Source organism: Acanthopagrus latus, chromosome 3 (genome assembly GCF_904848185.1).
Source record: "Acanthopagrus latus isolate v.2019 chromosome 3, fAcaLat1.1, whole genome shotgun sequence".
NCBI lineage: Eukaryota > Metazoa > Chordata > Actinopteri > Spariformes > Sparidae > Acanthopagrus > Acanthopagrus latus.
Genome location: NC_051041.1, coordinates 4,583,196 through 4,600,100, shown reverse-complemented (window position 1 = coordinate 4,600,100; position 16,905 = coordinate 4,583,196). Strand labels below are relative to the sequence as shown.

The 16,905-nt window shown below is 44.4% G+C and overlaps 1 protein-coding gene across 1 annotated transcript in view; it reads left to right on the top strand.

The window, feature by feature from the left end:
• rnf19b (ring finger protein 19B) overlaps window positions 1-16,905 on the top strand; it is a 35,243-nt gene that overhangs the window by 13,167 nt on the left and 5,171 nt on the right. The window contains exons 2-6 of the mRNA XM_037093368.1: window positions 489-1,806; window positions 12,109-12,308; window positions 14,462-14,606; window positions 14,716-14,878; window positions 16,631-16,745. Coding sequence (XP_036949263.1) covers window positions 1,145-1,806; window positions 12,109-12,308; window positions 14,462-14,606; window positions 14,716-14,878; window positions 16,631-16,745 — 1,285 coding nt within the window. The 5' untranslated portion in view covers window positions 489-1,144. The remainder of the gene's footprint in view (window positions 1-488; window positions 1,807-12,108; window positions 12,309-14,461; window positions 14,607-14,715; window positions 14,879-16,630; window positions 16,746-16,905) is intronic.

Here is a 16,905-nt window from a genome sequence, read left to right as displayed (position 1 = left end):
GTCGCTGTTTGCCTCGCTCGCAGTGAGCGTCACCATGGCAACGGCACTAGCAGCGCAGTGTGAAGTGGAGGAAGAGCTTGCGGTGCTCAGCGTGATGGAGAGAACGAGGGAGAGAGAGAGAAAGAAAGAGAGAGAGAGAAAGAGAGAGAGACACTGGTTTCACATGAATACATGATTGGTCCGACTGGTTGATGATGTCATGTGTTTAAGTGTCGGTTTGACGGGTGTCTCCTCATGACATGTAGCAGCACTTTTTAACCGTTTAACTTACGGTTAATTAACACACACACACACACACACATATATTTGAGTATGAATCCGTCTATTTAAATGTAATTAGCACAGTGAGATGATCAGTTCAGGGTCAGAAGAGTTAATGAAGGAGAGCAGAGAGATAGAGTGAGAGAGAGAGCAGAGGGAGGAAGAGAGGTGTGTGTCATACTGAGCATGCTCTTTGTGCTAACTTCCTGCTCTCTTCTTCCTGACAGAAAAAGACCGTTCAGAGACACCGGCGTTCAGCGAGCACGAGAGGAAGACGAGCCGAGGAGAGGCTCTGAAAGCAGCTGACGAGAATCGGAGCCAAACTGAGGAATTACGACAGCATTCAGGCTGAACTCTACCAGGAGGATTTTTCTGTTTCCTCCTTTTTTTTTTTCTTTTTTTTTTTTTTTTTTAACACGCCTTTATTTTTAAGGAGAGTCATTTACTGGAACTGATATTAATCTTTGCGTATGACAGTCGGAATCACAGTAATGTTTGACCTCGATCTCTGCCTGGCACATGAAAGACTAGGTAGATTTTCTTCTCTGTGAAACTTTTGACCACTAAGTTTTAAAAAACTCCGCCAGGCGAAGGGGAATTTTTTTTTTCACTCTGAACTTGCGTAATTGCTTTCATTTTCAGTATTGCCTCTCTGTTATCTCCCTCTGATAGCTTTCTGTTGCACATAAAAGGAAGAAAAGGACTGACTCAAGGTACTGTAACAGGAACTTCAATAGCATTTGCATTCCAGTTTGGCTTCACAAGGGGACAGATCCTCCCTTGTGTGTGCGACAGTGTGTTTGTGTAGCTGAGTGTCCCTCTGCGGTACATTAACTTGTGTGAGGGGACAATTATTGGCCCTGTGTGTGTATCTTCTGGGAAAATGGGATCAGAAAAGGACTCGGAGTCACCTCACTCCTCGGTGAGTGGCGTTCCCAACCCTAAGTGCCGTGCGGCGGGCAAACGCCAGGGCCGCATCTCCTTCCACAGCCTGTTCCACAGCAAGCGGGGCTCCCGGAGCACCAGAGGCCCCAAGGCTGGAGCGGCCACCCCTTTATCTCATCTCCACCACACACAGCAACAGCTGCTCCCATCTGCCTTGAGCTCAGCGCCCGCCGCTGCAGCTGCTACGCCCACAACGACCACCACCACAGCCGCCACGACCCCCCAGGACGCTGCCTCCAGCACCCCGTCAAAGCCACTGTCCTCCAGCCAGCCGTCCCTGGGTGGAGCCCCCTCCTCCGCGGAGGGCAACCTCCTGGAGTGCCCCCTGTGCCTGGTGCGCCAGCCCCCCGAGCAGCTCCCTGAGCTGCTGGGGTGCAGCCACCGCTCCTGCCTCTGCTGCCTGCGGCAGTACCTCCGCATCGAAATCACAGAGAGTCGAGTCCAGCTGAGCTGCCCCGAGTGTGCCGAGAGACTGGCCCCGCAACAGGTGGCGGACATCTTGGATGACGCGGCCCTGCTGGAGAAGTATGAGGAGTTCTTGCTGCGGAGGTGCCTCGCCTCCGACCCAGACTGCCGATGGTGCCCAGCGCCTGACTGCGGGTAAGAAACTACCCATGATGTTCACAGCTCTGTCCTTAGAGCATTTTCTGTTATTTAAAGCTTCTGCTGCTGCTGTTTTTCATGATCTTCCTGAAGCTGACTTTATTTTTTGCCGTACAACCAGCCTACCGAGCGGCATCTTTCCTCAAGCTGACTCCTCAAATCATCCTCAGCAGTCTGCCATGAAAATAGTTTTATTAAATGTTTTATCCAACCTGTATAAGTTAGTATCCAACCCACTGACAGGTGTCCAGTATAACTCTGATAACTAACCAGACATAGCCCATCTTCTTCCTGATGTCTTGTTTACTCATGTAGGTCATATAGAGACTGAGACTTTCATAACCATCTAGAGGCTCCTTACATCCCGCTTAAAGTCACAGTCTGTGATTTAATCCTCAAGATCTCATCTGTGCTCCTGTCTTGATTTCTTTGTCTACATATTTCCGTTTGTGTGATATTATCTAGTAGTAGATTTACTCTGCTGACCCTGCAGCAAATAGCAGACTTATTTTCCCCCAGTCTTCATTGTCAGACTGCAAATGATATTTTTTTTTGCAGTGATCAGTGCAGTGATCTTCAGATTGGGTTGTTGCAGCAGTGTAACAAAGAGTTGCAGTCATCTTAAAAAAATAAAACAGGGAAAAGCAACAAATCTTTATGTGCTGAGCCTGAACCAGCAAATGTTTGACTTGTCAGACTGAGATGTCGGTCAGTTAATTGATCTGTTTCAGTGTTCAGAGGGGAATTTTAGAGTTGGAACTGCGGTTTGTTGCGTATATAAGGAATGTTACAGAGGTCATAGTTGGCATTTAGGGTGTTTGTCTGAGCTCATCTGTGCCAGTTTCCGCCCTCCATCCTCCTGTGAGTGTGAGATTATCAAGTTATCTGATAGGAGATTAAGCACACAGAGAGCCTCGGAGCACTTAGTGTGCCAGAACTCTGTAATGACCTCTTCTTCTTTTTTTTTTTTTGCCCTTCAGGGAATTCGTCTTGCGCAATTAATATGAGCTATTAACACATCGTGCAAAACAGAAATAAACGAAATTGCGTGAGACAAGCCGCGATTATGATCTGCCACAGATGCTCGATTCGACTTAGGAAGCGTTGCTCAAGTTTTTCTAAAACGTCTGATGAGGAACTTCTTGTCATTAAGATCCGTTTGTAAAGCCAAAAAAAAAAAAAAATTAATGAAGTTCATGTCTCACTCTGATGAGTCAAATCACTTGCTCAATTGCTGTTGGTTTATTTCCTCATTCTTTCTACCGTAATTGCCTTGATTTCACATGAACAGTGTTGCTTCAGACTCAGCCAGTGTTGCTCTGTCTGGTTTAAAAAGACTGTTGGAGAGAGAAAGAGGGGCTGGGGGGAAGTTGACTGTGAAACTGAAAGTGGGTTAGCGGGCTGTAAAAGCCGGCCCTGTGGTCAGAGGGGGGGGTCATATGGGTTTTTTGGAGGTAGAGCTGCTCTCGTTAGTTTTCTGGAACAAATGAGAGGCGTTAGTTTCATCTCAGAAAGCAGGAGTGATTCACTGTGTTTGTGTTGTCTGTGTGTGTGTGTGTGTGTGGGAAGCAGGAACGCAGATATTTGGTGATATTTTTTCTGCTGTGGTTTTGTTTTGTGATACTGGTGTTGTCACGGGGGAAGGTCAGAGCGTCTATGTGGTATCTTTTACTTAAATCTCTAAATTGCGTCTGCATTTCTTTCTCGCTGTGACTGTGTGTCATACCTGTTGGTGCCGACTTCGGTGGGGAGGGAGGGAGGGAGGCGCAAGACTGGCTACAAGAAATGTAGGTTATGTTAGGTCATGTTGTGTGTTTGGGGCGCAGGGAACACAGAGTTTTTTATTTTTCCCTCTGTGGCAGCGAACACAACACACAGCTGTTCAGTAGCCGACTATTATGCTGCAACCTGAGCCTAACCAGACACTTTACGGCCGTCTGAGGCACCACTGACAGCCTGCACTTTGAGGCTGCGGCACCACTCGCTCCCTCTCTTTCCACAGCAAAACCTCCCCGACGCTACGTCACGCGGAGGTTACACACGGGGTTCAGGAGGTGACACGCGGGTTCCGAGCAGCAGGATCCTCCGCCGTGCCCTCGAGTCCTGTAGTTTGATCTCTGAGGTGGCAGAGGTGGTTTTCTGAAGTCTGACATACGTTGAGGGGCATTCAGAAGGTCGTAGGCTGTGAAATGTGCTCATGTGGGAAGCTCAAGGTGTGACTGGTATGACTAATAGATTACAGTGGTTAAATACTCACCATTGGCTGTATCACCCACCTGAGCAATGCAGTGTGACGTGACCAACAAACTGCACTTCCCAGTCCTTTAAACAAATACATAACCCTTAGCGATGTTAGCTAAACACACACTAACTTCAGGCAGATATGGCTCTTTTTTTTTTTTACACTTGTTGCTTGAAAGAATTTGGGCCAGAAATCAAAGTGACTGACGAACACCGTCTTGTGAAAGAGAGCACTGAGGCTCTGACCTCATTTTCACTCCCCACCTGTGTCACCTGTGTGTTTCAGTCTTCCCCTCTCTCTTTGTCAGCTCGTCTGTAAACCTGTAACACTATCTGAACGATGGAAAATGTTAAAAACACTGTATACAGAAGAGAACAGTCGACCATTCACAGTGCATCATCCATCTTTTTTATACAGTCTGTTATACGAACTGACATCATGGCGTCGTTTCATTAAGTATAACTCTTCTCTATGTGTGTCACTGTTACAAAAGTCGCATATAAACCTTTAAATGGTACAAAGTCTCACTGTAATCTGCTTACAGTGGCTTGGATTTGAATAATTCCCATGCAGAAATGGATATTTTGACATTTTGGCCTTGTGATTTACATAACAGCCAGGCATGATTCATTTATAGTTTTTCCGAGGAAAAAGAGAACTTTCCTGTCTTCCTTGTTTTTCAGTTTAAGTTGTGTTTTACCGTCTGTGTTGTGTCAGAGCCATGTGAGCATCCATTCCTGTTTCTACAGTTCCCTGTTTTTGTGAGAGCCCAGCTGAATCTGAATCTTTGAGTTGGGATGATTTTTCACTGAACCTCGAGAGGCAGACTGCATATAATCACTATCATGACTATTGTTTTTACGAAGGTTCACATGTGTTTATGTCACTGCTTTCAGTGGACGGTGTGATCGAGCCGAGTACAGTCACTGAAAAAAGTAAGGATGGAACTGAGGATAAGTTTGGGGTAAAAGTTCCAGTGACTCTTGCAGATTATAAAAGTTAAGAAGGTTAAGTAAGTCAGTAGAGTTTTCAGAGGAAAATAAACCAGAACCAAAGTGTGTGTCTGCAACAGCGGTATCATAAGAGGAGAGGTCGGCTGCTGACCCACATATTTACCCAGTTAATCCTGCGTCTGACGCCAGCGGTGACTCACCACCTCTGTAAATCAGACGAGTTGACTAAGTCCATATTATTATTCAGCACAAACAGTCCAGGCCACAGAAACAGTTCTACACACACACACACACACACACACACACACACACACACACACACACACACACCTACCTGGCAGCTACAGCTTCAGGCTGTCTGCCACTGGGGATGTGGCTTCAACAGAAACAGCGTAATAAGTGTGAATTTCATCAGTATAAGTGTGAATGGAGTGTTTATAGCTGAGAATGGACATATCGTGTGTGTGTGTGTGTGTGTGTGTGTGTGTGTGTGTGTGTGTGTGTGTGTGTGTGTGTTGCGTATTTGCTCACTTGTGGCAAACATATGTAAATGTGACCTGGTTTTATAATCTTATCTTGTTCAGAATATATCCAGGAGTCAGTCAGTGCATAAGACACTAACTGACGAGTGGAAGATAAATATAGAGGCAGTTTAGATCCCATTCAAAACGCAATTCCTCTTTTTTTGAATCCAAGCTATAAAATTAATTTGGTGTGTAATGACTGAGAGGAACAGAAAGTTTTGTAATCAGTCCAGTAGATCGCTTCACTAAACATGCTTGTTTTTGACGCAGACGGGCTGAGAGTGTCGGGATTTTAACTCGACAGGAACTTTTTTCAGGTTTTTTTGTGTGTGTGTGTGTGGTTTTTCCGGCAATCACCAACTTGAAATAAACCCTTAATTTACCACGTTCCATGTTGTTTCCCCCTGTAACCCTGTCAGGAAAGAGTTTCAACCAAATTGGATTTTTTTTTTTTTTTTTGTAGTAGTAGTAGTAGAAAGTTGATCCAAGGTTTTTACTTGTTTCTCTCGAGTTTTAATGAAGTGTGTGTTCATGATGGAGTCTGGTGACTTCACAATGGCGACACACAATCTGAGCCTGTCAGTGGCAAATTCAGGCACTTTTAGTGGGCGTGATCTGATGATCGCAGTTGTGCTCAATGATCACGTTGCCATCATCACAGCTTGTGTCGCGGCTGGGCCGATTCCAAAACATCTCTCACCTATTGAGGCCCAGACGGTACAAAATGACATCCAAGAGCGAGTGTGACGAAGGGCGACTGTAGCGTCGCCACACGTCACTATAACCGACAGCCAACTAGCTTGACTGCATGAGAGGGAATAACTCTCCACACCACCAGGTGGCAGTACTGTGTATTCATCATTTACAGAAGGAAAACTGGAAGACTGGATAAACAAACCGTTTTTATGATAAAACAACATTTTTGAGAACACTGTTGCTGATGAAGCCACCTCTAATCAAGAATATGTCTGATGAAAAGTTTCAAATTGTACTGGGAAAGAGGTGGAGGAGTAAATATGAAGAGAAACTGCATTATGTGGTTGAGATCGTGTAGTGATCGGCTTTGCTGAACAGCCAGATGGATTTCTCTCACTGATTCCACACGGTTGGTCAGCTGAAAAGTCACAGACAAGGGCCGACTTGTGCCAGCAGTGCAGGATGTACAGCACAGCCAGGACCACAGACACTCACAGATGGTCTTTAGTCATTTAGAAATCAAAATATCTAAACATGGAGTCCTGAATTCTCCTTTAAGTGGCCAAAGAATGAAATGTGTGAACATATAAACCTTGATGAGGAGCAGAGAAGCTCACTTGAAAACACAGTGAGTGTCGAATCCTTTTTTTTTTCTGCGCAGACGAGACAAAACAAACACTTCAGTCCTCCGTCTTTTGGTTTGAGCGTTTTTTTCGCTGCAGAAGACGAAAATGATCCACTCGAGTGTTTCTGACTAATCATCTCCGCCACCACAACAACACCGCTGAGTGACAGTGAAGAAAGAAGCCGACAGTCTGCAGCTCATTTTACAACAGAGGTCATTCTGAAAGGCTCTCTGAACATGAATATAACAACCCTTTAATTAATCATGGACTCTGGATCCTGGAGGCCCTTGTATTATTTACCTCAGTATTATTCTCTTCACTCTTCATAACAACACAGTCGTCTTACCTCTGACCCGCTCTCCCCCGTCCAGGCCAATAAGATCTCGGCCGGCGTGACTGTCAGGCCCGAGCGTCCAATGAGAGCATAGAGTGGCCGTCTCTCCTCCGGCTGTCAGTTGCTATGGCGACTATCGATGCGGCATAGAGGGAGCGTTGCCAGGGGTAACAGGAGTTGGGACTTAATTAAACAGATCAATACTCGCTGAAGTCATTGTTGTTGACTGACATGTGATGTGTGTGTTTCATGTTTCTGTGCGAGTCAGACTGACGCACGTCCAGTTCATCCAGGTGTTAGAGGTGTATGTGTGTGTGTGTGTGTGTGTGTATGCGTGTGTGTGTGTGTTGTAAGGTTGCATTTAAAGGCTCAGCAGGATTCCCAGGTGGCTCTTGGTGGAGCTGAACACTGACAGCAGGACTGTCTATGCATGTTTCCTCTCAACATGCGGCACGTCAGCACTCATATATCTCCTCCACCTCTGCTTCCATCTCCTTCATCCCCTCTTACCCTCCATCTGTGTCCTTTTGTTACATCTCTCTCTGTCTTTCTCTCTGTTTGTCCCTTTTTTTCCTGGAAATGTCAGCACAAATTCTCAGCGCCACATCAGAAAAATCAACCAATCGTGAGACAGCGCTGAGTGGGATGTTGTTGTGTCAACATGTGCTTTGTACCGCAACAAGTCCAGAGTTAGACCGATGACACACACAATCTTCTATCTTTCAGGTTTTAGGTATTTTTAGCCAGTTGTTGTTAGCGGCGCAGTGGGAGGGATGTTAAATCCCGCTGAGCCTGTGATAATATGTCTCGACAAGGCACAGACGTCGCTGTTCACTTCAGGATTAAGTGTGCTAACTTCAGTATCATCCAGCGCTATCGTCAGGTCCAGATTTCTGTTTTATGACCAAATGGCTGCAGAACTAAACAGCCTCATCTGTATTTTGTGCCCAGTGCTAATTAGCAAATGTTTGCATGTTAACAAGCCAAACTAAGATGGTGAACATGCTAAACATTAGCAGGTTAGCATGCCAGCGTTAGCATTCACCTGAAAGCGTTATCGTGCTAACGCTGCATTCAGGTGCTCCTCGGATAGTTCCACTCCCTGGAGAAACATGGATGGCAAAAACAAGTGTATCGTTCTCAGCTTTCAATGGTTAAATCCTAAAATATCATATCACAGTTTTATGTGAGCCAAAACTTGATGTGCAGTACCTGACTTTGATTAAAGTTGTTTACAATCAGCCCAGTGTTTACTCTCGTCCGCCATGTTTCAGCATCGTATGACGTCAACTTGTTTCCTGTAACTGGGTTGTTGTTCCAACCTCAGAGGGCGTTTACGTCAAATTTCCCTGTCGGAAGAAAAGTGTTTTTCTGATTAGTCCGCCACCACATGAACGCACCGTGAAGTACAGTCTCACAGAGCGGAAAGCATGGCTGTTCAGCCACAAGGGGTCTCTCAATCAAAACAAAGCGTAAGAAGTAAGCAGTGAGGGGTCATGGGAGTTGTTGGCAGCCGAGCAACATACTTGAAACAGACTCAAATATCCCACCTGTTTGTGCTTTTCCTCCCACACGGGGAAAAAAATAAAACTCAGAACTCAACAGCTTAAAGGTCGAGGAGATGAAATGTGCTTTTGGGAAGCAGAGTAACGGGGTTTTCACAAGGTGGTCAGGGTGAGTTTTTTTAGAAAGGGAAATGGTTAAAGAATGAGGCTTTCTGGTGAATTTCTTGTCGGTTACTCGTTTGAGACTCTGCTGTTCTGTTTCTGTTTAGACAAGCTTGAACCAGAGAGCTGATGCTGCAGGAAAAAAACTGGCATCTCTGTGTTTGTGTGTGCCTTCGTTGGATTGAAATTTTATACAGTTACTGAAGCGTTGAGTCGGATTAGAGTGACTGTTTGACCTTCAGGTCTCGTTGAAAACACTGTGGATGGTTGACCATCATTACAGAGGAATCTACCTTATGCAGATCTGCGCTCGAGACAGCTGTGGGGTCTAAATCCTCACAGATGCAGGGTGATGTGTCTCTGCAGGAATGCCAGTTCTTGTCTCATCTTGTCCTGAGAAAGTCGCTCCTGTCTCCTCTGATAGTCGTTAATTTATTCCGTCCTGAGAACAGGCCTGTCACAGCGCTGGAAGAGGTGGTAATGAGGGACATGTTGGGGCCGACTTGTTTGGAGGCGTGCCAAAACAATTACAAGTTTGCCGTGTTATCGCTTCTTCGCCACTCTTCTTCCCTTTTTGTAGTATAACTTGAACGCCCGACTAACGTGCAGAAAACTGGCCATTGTCTTTTTGTTTGTTCGGGTATAAAAAGGCTTAAAATGTTGAAATCCCTGCTGGCTTTTGTTATCACTCCTCCAGCATGTTTTCTCCCACTGAGCTTGGTGACAACATTTGATGACTGGCCTCTTTTGTGATTTCTCCAGTGATTGACAGCCTGTGTCTCCCTGTCTTTAATTGCCTTTTTTTGTCCTTGCTGTTACAAAGTGCCACGCTTTTTTTTGCTATATTTAGTATTATTTGCTTAAAACTGTGTTTGCCTAACGTCAGCACAGAACAAAAGAATGTTTTGTCTGCTGTAGAGGCTTTAAGAATATGTATTCTTCATAAAGTCACATGACAAACATCTTTTGTTTTATTGATTGTTATCTCTCTATCAGTTCCTTAAAATATGGCCTTAAAATAAGTTTTATATTTAGGCTATATCGCAACACACCATGTAACTTGATGTGCTGAAATCTCCTCAAAAGCACTTGTGAATGCTGGATGATAAAATCAAATGTTATATATTGTTCTGTCTGACAGAATACCTCGAAATTTGAATGAAATTCGATGACAACAGGCGAAGTAAAGATTTCAGAGCATTTTTGCTATTTTCCCATGATTCAATTCAATTTCCCGCATAAAGAAAAATCCTTTTTATAGATAGACAGACGATCAAAGTCAGTATTTTGTTTTTTTGAGTGGTATCAGTGTTTTTTTTTGTGTGTCTGGTTGGTTAGATCATTTAAGAAATGCACCACTTTGGCTGGTTGATGACTAATAATCAGTATTGGCCTTGAACAGAAAGTCGACCTGTGATCCATGTGGACTGACCTGCAGGACGTGTCCATCACTGCAGCTGAAATGATTCTGGTTCAACCTTTTTCCACTGACTTCTGTCTGAGCTCAGAATAACTCGGTCTCGGCTGTATTTACACATCTCCCCGCAGCGAACGCTCCGTCTCCTCTCTCAGTACTGAACCTTGTGAAATCCATATTGACTGACCTCATCCCGTCTCTGTTGTTCCTGAGTGATTACTGCATTGATCAAACCTTCTCTCTGCTCTCAGTCCACAGAGCGCTTTCAGGTGAGGTAATCTGCACATTAGGGGCCATTTTGGACACCTTCATTTCTTAGAGACTTGAGTTGAGTCAACAATTGGCTGCATTTCTAAAGTGACATCTGGGTTATGTAAGGTGCTGTGAGACGTTTGGTGTCTTGTGTCTGTACTGTATACATCACACTCGGTGATAATGTTGCGCAGCGTGGAGCAAAAGAGCAAAACTTTAGGGACTCAGAAAACTCTTTTTAAGCAAGCTTTGATGTGTGTTGTTATATTATCTGGTTGTCATGGTAGCAGAGAGCAGAAATATATTTTAAACTGTTTGTTAGACTGCCATGAAGTTTGGTGACAACAGCTGCCAGAGACAGGTTCGTACTTCTCCTCCAGCCTTGAGGAAGTGAAATGTGGACAGATGTTGTGCCATTAAATTTGGCACGAACATTCACGCAACCCTCAGGATGAGTTGTAATAAGTTTGATGACCCCATGATTTTTTTTTTGTACAGCGCCACGACCAGGTGAAAATTTCCTTCTGTCCGATAACTGGAAAGTAAACATCAGTCCTCAGCTGTACTTTTACTCACGACCTTCTGCAAACGGTGACGCGTCTCTTTCTGTGGGGAAGCTGGCAGAGCAGAGTCATTTCATTTGGATTGTGCAATTAAGCTAATATGATAGCTCCATCCATTTCAGTGTGTGAAAGCCACCATTTCCTCCAAGATTAGCGTTGTCAGGCCAATGTGTGGTTCTGCAGCAGCGCAAATTTGCATCTTGACGTCCACCAGATGAATTGGGAATCTAGGAGGGCTGCATAATTAATCAAAACACGATCTAAATTGCAGCATTGCCAAGTAGAAGCTGTGAATGTTTCCATAAAGGTGAAATGTGTGGAGAACTGTTTTATGATGAAGCAGTGTCGTTCTGCAGAGATGTCCTGGCACACAAGTCCTGCAGAAACCATGTTTGTTTGGTTCAGAACCCGACAAAAATCACATCATCAGGATTTTGTATGTTTTTACAAAACCGTGCAGTCCTGGAATCTATTTATTGGTCCCAAATGTTCCTGCTTTGCTAGACTTGTTCATCAATCCGCTGATTCATTTATTCATATTGATGTCAGGCAGACGGTCAGACTGGTAGATGAGGAGCAGCCAACTTGTTGATTCACAGTGTGCTTTTTTTTTCCTTTTTCTTATTTCTCTTGGGTAATTAACAACATGGTAACATACTGATTGTGGATGGTCCTGTCCTGAGGTTAGAAGTGCTGGGTTGAGATGAAGAGATGAAGATGTGTGTATGTAATGATGTGAGCATGAACAGCTGGACACTCAACATATAGGGAGAAGAAAGATGGGAAAATAAAGTGAACACATACAGATTTTTATTCAAAGTCATTTTTAAAAGAAATGCTGTAACAACCGAATGCATCTGTGTTTGACTCTCTTGTTTCACAGTCTTTTGTTTCCATGACAAAAAGCTCTGCTCGGGTCTCAGAAATAATCAGAACATTTCATCTTTTTTCCCGTCTTCGTTGTTTGACTTCTTCTGTCGCCGCGTCATTGAACACTCGTCTCTTCTTCTGTCTCTTCCGCTCAGATTTGCCGTCATCGCCTCGGGCTGCGCCAGCTGTCCCAGGCTGGTGTGTCGCAGGGAAGGCTGCGGCGCCGAGTTCTGCTACCACTGCAAGCAGGCCTGGCATCCCAACCAGACCTGCGACTCGGCCCGCCAACAGAGGGCGCAGTCGCTGCACACCCACAGCAACCACTCACCCAGCTACACACAGGAGCAGGGACCAGGTGAGGACCTAAAACAAACACACACACATGCAACTCTCCCTGGAGGGTGATTGGATCAGAAGTAACCACGGTGGCTGGTGCTACAGCCTCACACACACACACACACATTGTGCAGGGGTGTGTGCTCGGTGCAGACATAAACAGACGAATAAAATCTTCTCCCCCAGCATTTCTACCCTGAAATTATTTTTCACACCTCTGAGAAGTCTCTGTCTCTGTCAGTCTTTATCACGTCAGCTGCTTCCGTCTGTCAGAGCGCTGAGTCAGACTCGTCTCGCGCCTGTTGTAGCGACTCCCTGGTGTTTGCACCGGTGGGTGAAGTGTGCAGCGCTCAACAGAGCATGAGACACTATATATATTTATTTATGTCTCACAGCTTCTCCTCTCTGTGCATCCTGTCACACAGCGTTTTCAAAAAAAAAAGTTGCCATAACATTTCTTCAAGATGGCACTTAGTTTACGAGCTTTGCAGTGAGATTTTAGTCAGTGAAAACTCATCAGCCTCAGCAGAGTAACAACAGCATCACAGGCCACATTTGTTTCATGCAAAATGCAGTTTATGAACTATATTCAGCAAAGTTGAGAATGATTAATGGTTAAAAATAACTCAACTGTGACATGTTGAGACTTTGAAAAACTTTTGAAACTTGTTTCTCTGCTCAGCTTTAAAACATCATCAACGATCTGGGAAGATGCAGTTAGTAGTCAGCTGATCGATTAGTATTTTGATAGTCGATGGATTTGCTTCAAAATGTCAAACATTTCAGTCTTTGTGCTTTGGTCTGTTGGTTGGACTGAAGAGAAGCTACTTGAAGACGTCACTTTGGGCTCTTACAAATGTATGATGAGCACATGTCACAATTGTTTTGACATTTTCTAGATTAAACCATGACAATCATGTAAATAAACCTCAGATTAATCGAGCCCTAGTTAATAGAAACCATGCTGGGACTTCAGGTCTGCGCCAACAGAAGCTTCTCTCTCATCGCTCCTGAAGCAGAAAACATCCAGCCTGGTTCTGTTTTGTTGCGCAGAATAAATAAACTAGACATCATGTGTTGATCAGTGAGCTTTGGGGGTGCTGGTGGGTGAATTGTTAACCTATGAACAGAACCAGGCCTGTTTCCAATCTAACTATCTCCCAACAGGACGGCGCTCTGCAAATAAACGAAGCAGCATTATATCCTGAACTGTCGAGTCGGTCCTTTTCACACGCTCGTTCTGGTGATGACGCCAACAAGAAAAATCTCTCCGCTCATCTGAGCGTGTGCGAGCAAACATCCCTACATGTGTGTGTCTTTAATTCCATTTTGATTAAAACGTCTATTAACTGAATCCCTCCAGCTGTCCTCGGTCGTTTCCCCCTTATCTGTCTCTCTCGTCTTAATTCGCCACTTCCAGTTTGTTCCCCTCTGCCAAGCGTTCAGAGGAACTGACAACAGTCCAGAAGGACGAAAGTGACTCATGAAAAACTCCAGACCTCCTTCTCTCTGCCTACCTGTCTGTCTGTCTGCCTGTCTGTCTGTCTGCTTAGTCAACTGGATAGAGGCAGATGTACAAGAGACAAAGGGAGAGAGGTGGAGAAATAACAGGAGTGGAGCAAAAAAATAAAAGAAAGGAGGGATGGAAAACATGAGAGAAAGGAGAGTCAGCAGAACAGAATACACACAAACAATAACAACTGCTCCTATACACACACACACACACACACACAGATCTGCCAGCCTCAAGTTAAAATGCCAAAATGCCCTTTAAAGAGCAGAGAGCGTTCCCGGCGTCCAGATTTCAAACACACAGTGAACTGACCGTTTGTTTTTTTTCTTGGCTTTCTCTCCCGTTAAAATGCATTAGAGAACAAACTGCTGCAATTGTCCGACCCATTACTCTAATGAGGTTTGATTTTTGTTGCCAACAGGAGGGAGGGGAATAAAGCATCTATACAGATTCATTGGAGAGCTTTTAGTTTTGCTTTCAACAACAATATTTAACCTTTATTTGGAGTCTTGTGCACTCAAGGGATTTTTCTGGATTTCTACTGTTGTGAATCTATTTGTGATGCGTTCAGATGAAAGATCAGCACATGATCAACACCGCTCTCACATGTGTACATAAAGTTTGAAGCTACAGTGTTTCCCTCTCTTCCCCTCCCCCAGCTGATGACATCAAGCCGTGTCCTCGCTGTGGTGCGTACATCATCAAGATGAACGATGGGAGCTGCAACCACATGACGTGCGCCGTGTGCGGCTGTGAGTTCTGCTGGCTCTGCATGAAGGAGATCTCCGACCTGCACTACCTCAGGTACTGACAGTTGTTGTTTCGGTCGGTGCGTCAGCTCTGTGTGCAACTTTTTAAGACGTGTAACTGGGAACCAACTCCGTCCCTCTGTGTCTCCCTCCGTCACCATCAGTCCATCTGGCTGTACCTTCTGGGGGAAGAAGCCTTGGAGCAGGAAGAAGAAGATCCTGTGGCAGCTGGGCACCCTGATCGGAGCGCCGGTCGGCATCACCCTCATCGCAGGCATCGCCGTCCCCGCCATGGTCATCGGCATCCCTGTTTACGTCGGCCGCAAGGTGAGAAACTGTAGAAGAAGAAGCTCCAGCCACTGTGTAATGAATCTCAAGGACAGACTGCGGTGTTTTTACAGTGAATGATCGTGTTAAGGTTTCAGGATGGAATAAAAAAAAAATTTAAAAAAACAACAGAGATTTAAATAAGTGTATTGTTGTTGTCGGTCAGTGTTTCCAAAAGGAGTAAAGAAACCAGAAAATATTCAAATTGTAGAATTTTTTTTGTTTTGTTTTCTTAAAAATGTAGTCAAACTGATTAATCGATTATTAAAATACAGTAGCTGGCGATTAATTTAATACTTGACTAATCCATTAATCGTTTTTTAAAACACACAGCCCGAGGCAGGCAGGTAACTGTCTCTTTAACTAAATTAAGGGTTTGAGTTTTGATTTGACTTTCTGCAATCAGGATCTACTTTGAAAAATGTGAAAAAGGAAAAAGGAAACAGAAATGAAAGATTTTGGAGGAGGAGACCTTTTAAAGAGGAACTGACAAAGTGCTTATGAAACATTATTCGTCACTCCCGTTCACAAATTTCTTCAGCCTCTTTATGTAATTTATGTAAAAGCACGCCAAGAAAACATTTCCCTTCATCCTTCCTTTTTTTAGCGGCTAACAAAGGCGTTTAACACATTGGGGTTTTTTTGGTTTTTTTTTTAACCCTTATGTTCAGTTCGCTGAAAGTTTATCTCCATCCACACCTGGCTGGAGAAACCAGAAGTGGAAACCACAGAGTCATGGCAACACCCAGACAGTCTGTCACGGTCTTTCTCTGATGACAATCTGGAAGTTACAGCGTTACAGAACAAAAACCTTTTCTGAGTTTCAGTCTGTTGTCCTCATTCTTTTTTTTTTTCTTTTTTTTGTGGCACGGTGCTGAAAGTTTTCTCAATGTCAGGAAGTACTTTCATTTCTTTCAGAAGAAGTTTCCATTCACATCAACGACCGCTCTGACACAGAGGAAGATTTAGTAACGAGTCTAGAGAAGTTTTGTCCTCAGATCAAAATTAAAACATTTGTTTAGATTTTCTGGAGGGTAATTTTGAAGGTTACGGTTTTACATCTTCACTCTAACTGATCATTTAGATTCTGAGATATTCATTTGAGGCAAAGTTTCATATTTACAGCAACTGAAGTAAAGTGAGGACCTTGAAGTGATCTTCTTCAGGAAACTGGGTTATCTGAGCCTTTGGTTTCTTTTGATATTAAAAACCCTTTAATATTACAGTATAGTCGTCTTAAAGGGTGTTTAAATGTTCAAACCCTGCAGATAACTGTGATCGTATCTTTGCTGTGTCATTGTTTTTAGTTAGTATCACTGTTGTATTATGTGCTAAAATGCCCTTTTCCTCACGTAACTGCAATAGGAGGGACATTAAAAGACATTGTAAGATATAATAGCGCTCTCTTGTGGAGAACAGTGAAACAGCATGTTTTAATGTAATCCCTCTCAGCATCTGTATGACGTGTTGACTGTGGTTCACTAGTGAGATAAAGTGACGCCAGCAGCTCAGACTCATCACATCTGTCTTCTTCATGTTAAAACCTGCATCGGGAGTTTCTCAGATTCGGTTGTCTGAGTCAAACGATGACTAACTGAATCTTTTCCGGAAACATTGCGGCCTCGTCTGCTCACGACAAGTTCTGACCCAGATTCTGTTCTCCAGAAAGAAGCCCGTCCTTGTCCATCCTCGGCTCTGAGATGTTTCAGGTGTTTTAATCGTCTCTCTCTGTCTTTTTCTCCTCTGCTGCAGATCCACGCCCACTACGAGCTGAAGAAGTCGTCTCGCCACAGAAGGAACCTGGCCATCACAGGAGGCGTGGCCCTGTCCATAATCACCGCCCCGGTCATCGCAGCCGTCAGCGTGGGTAAGAAACTGGTCCGGACCGCCATCCGTCACGCTCTCTGAATCTCTGAGGCTGACAGCAGAACAGAACCGAGCACAGTTTGTCGATCTGCATCCAGACACGCTGCTCTACTGAATACTAAATGAAGAATACAGAGTGATTTATGCTTTTGGGGAACAGC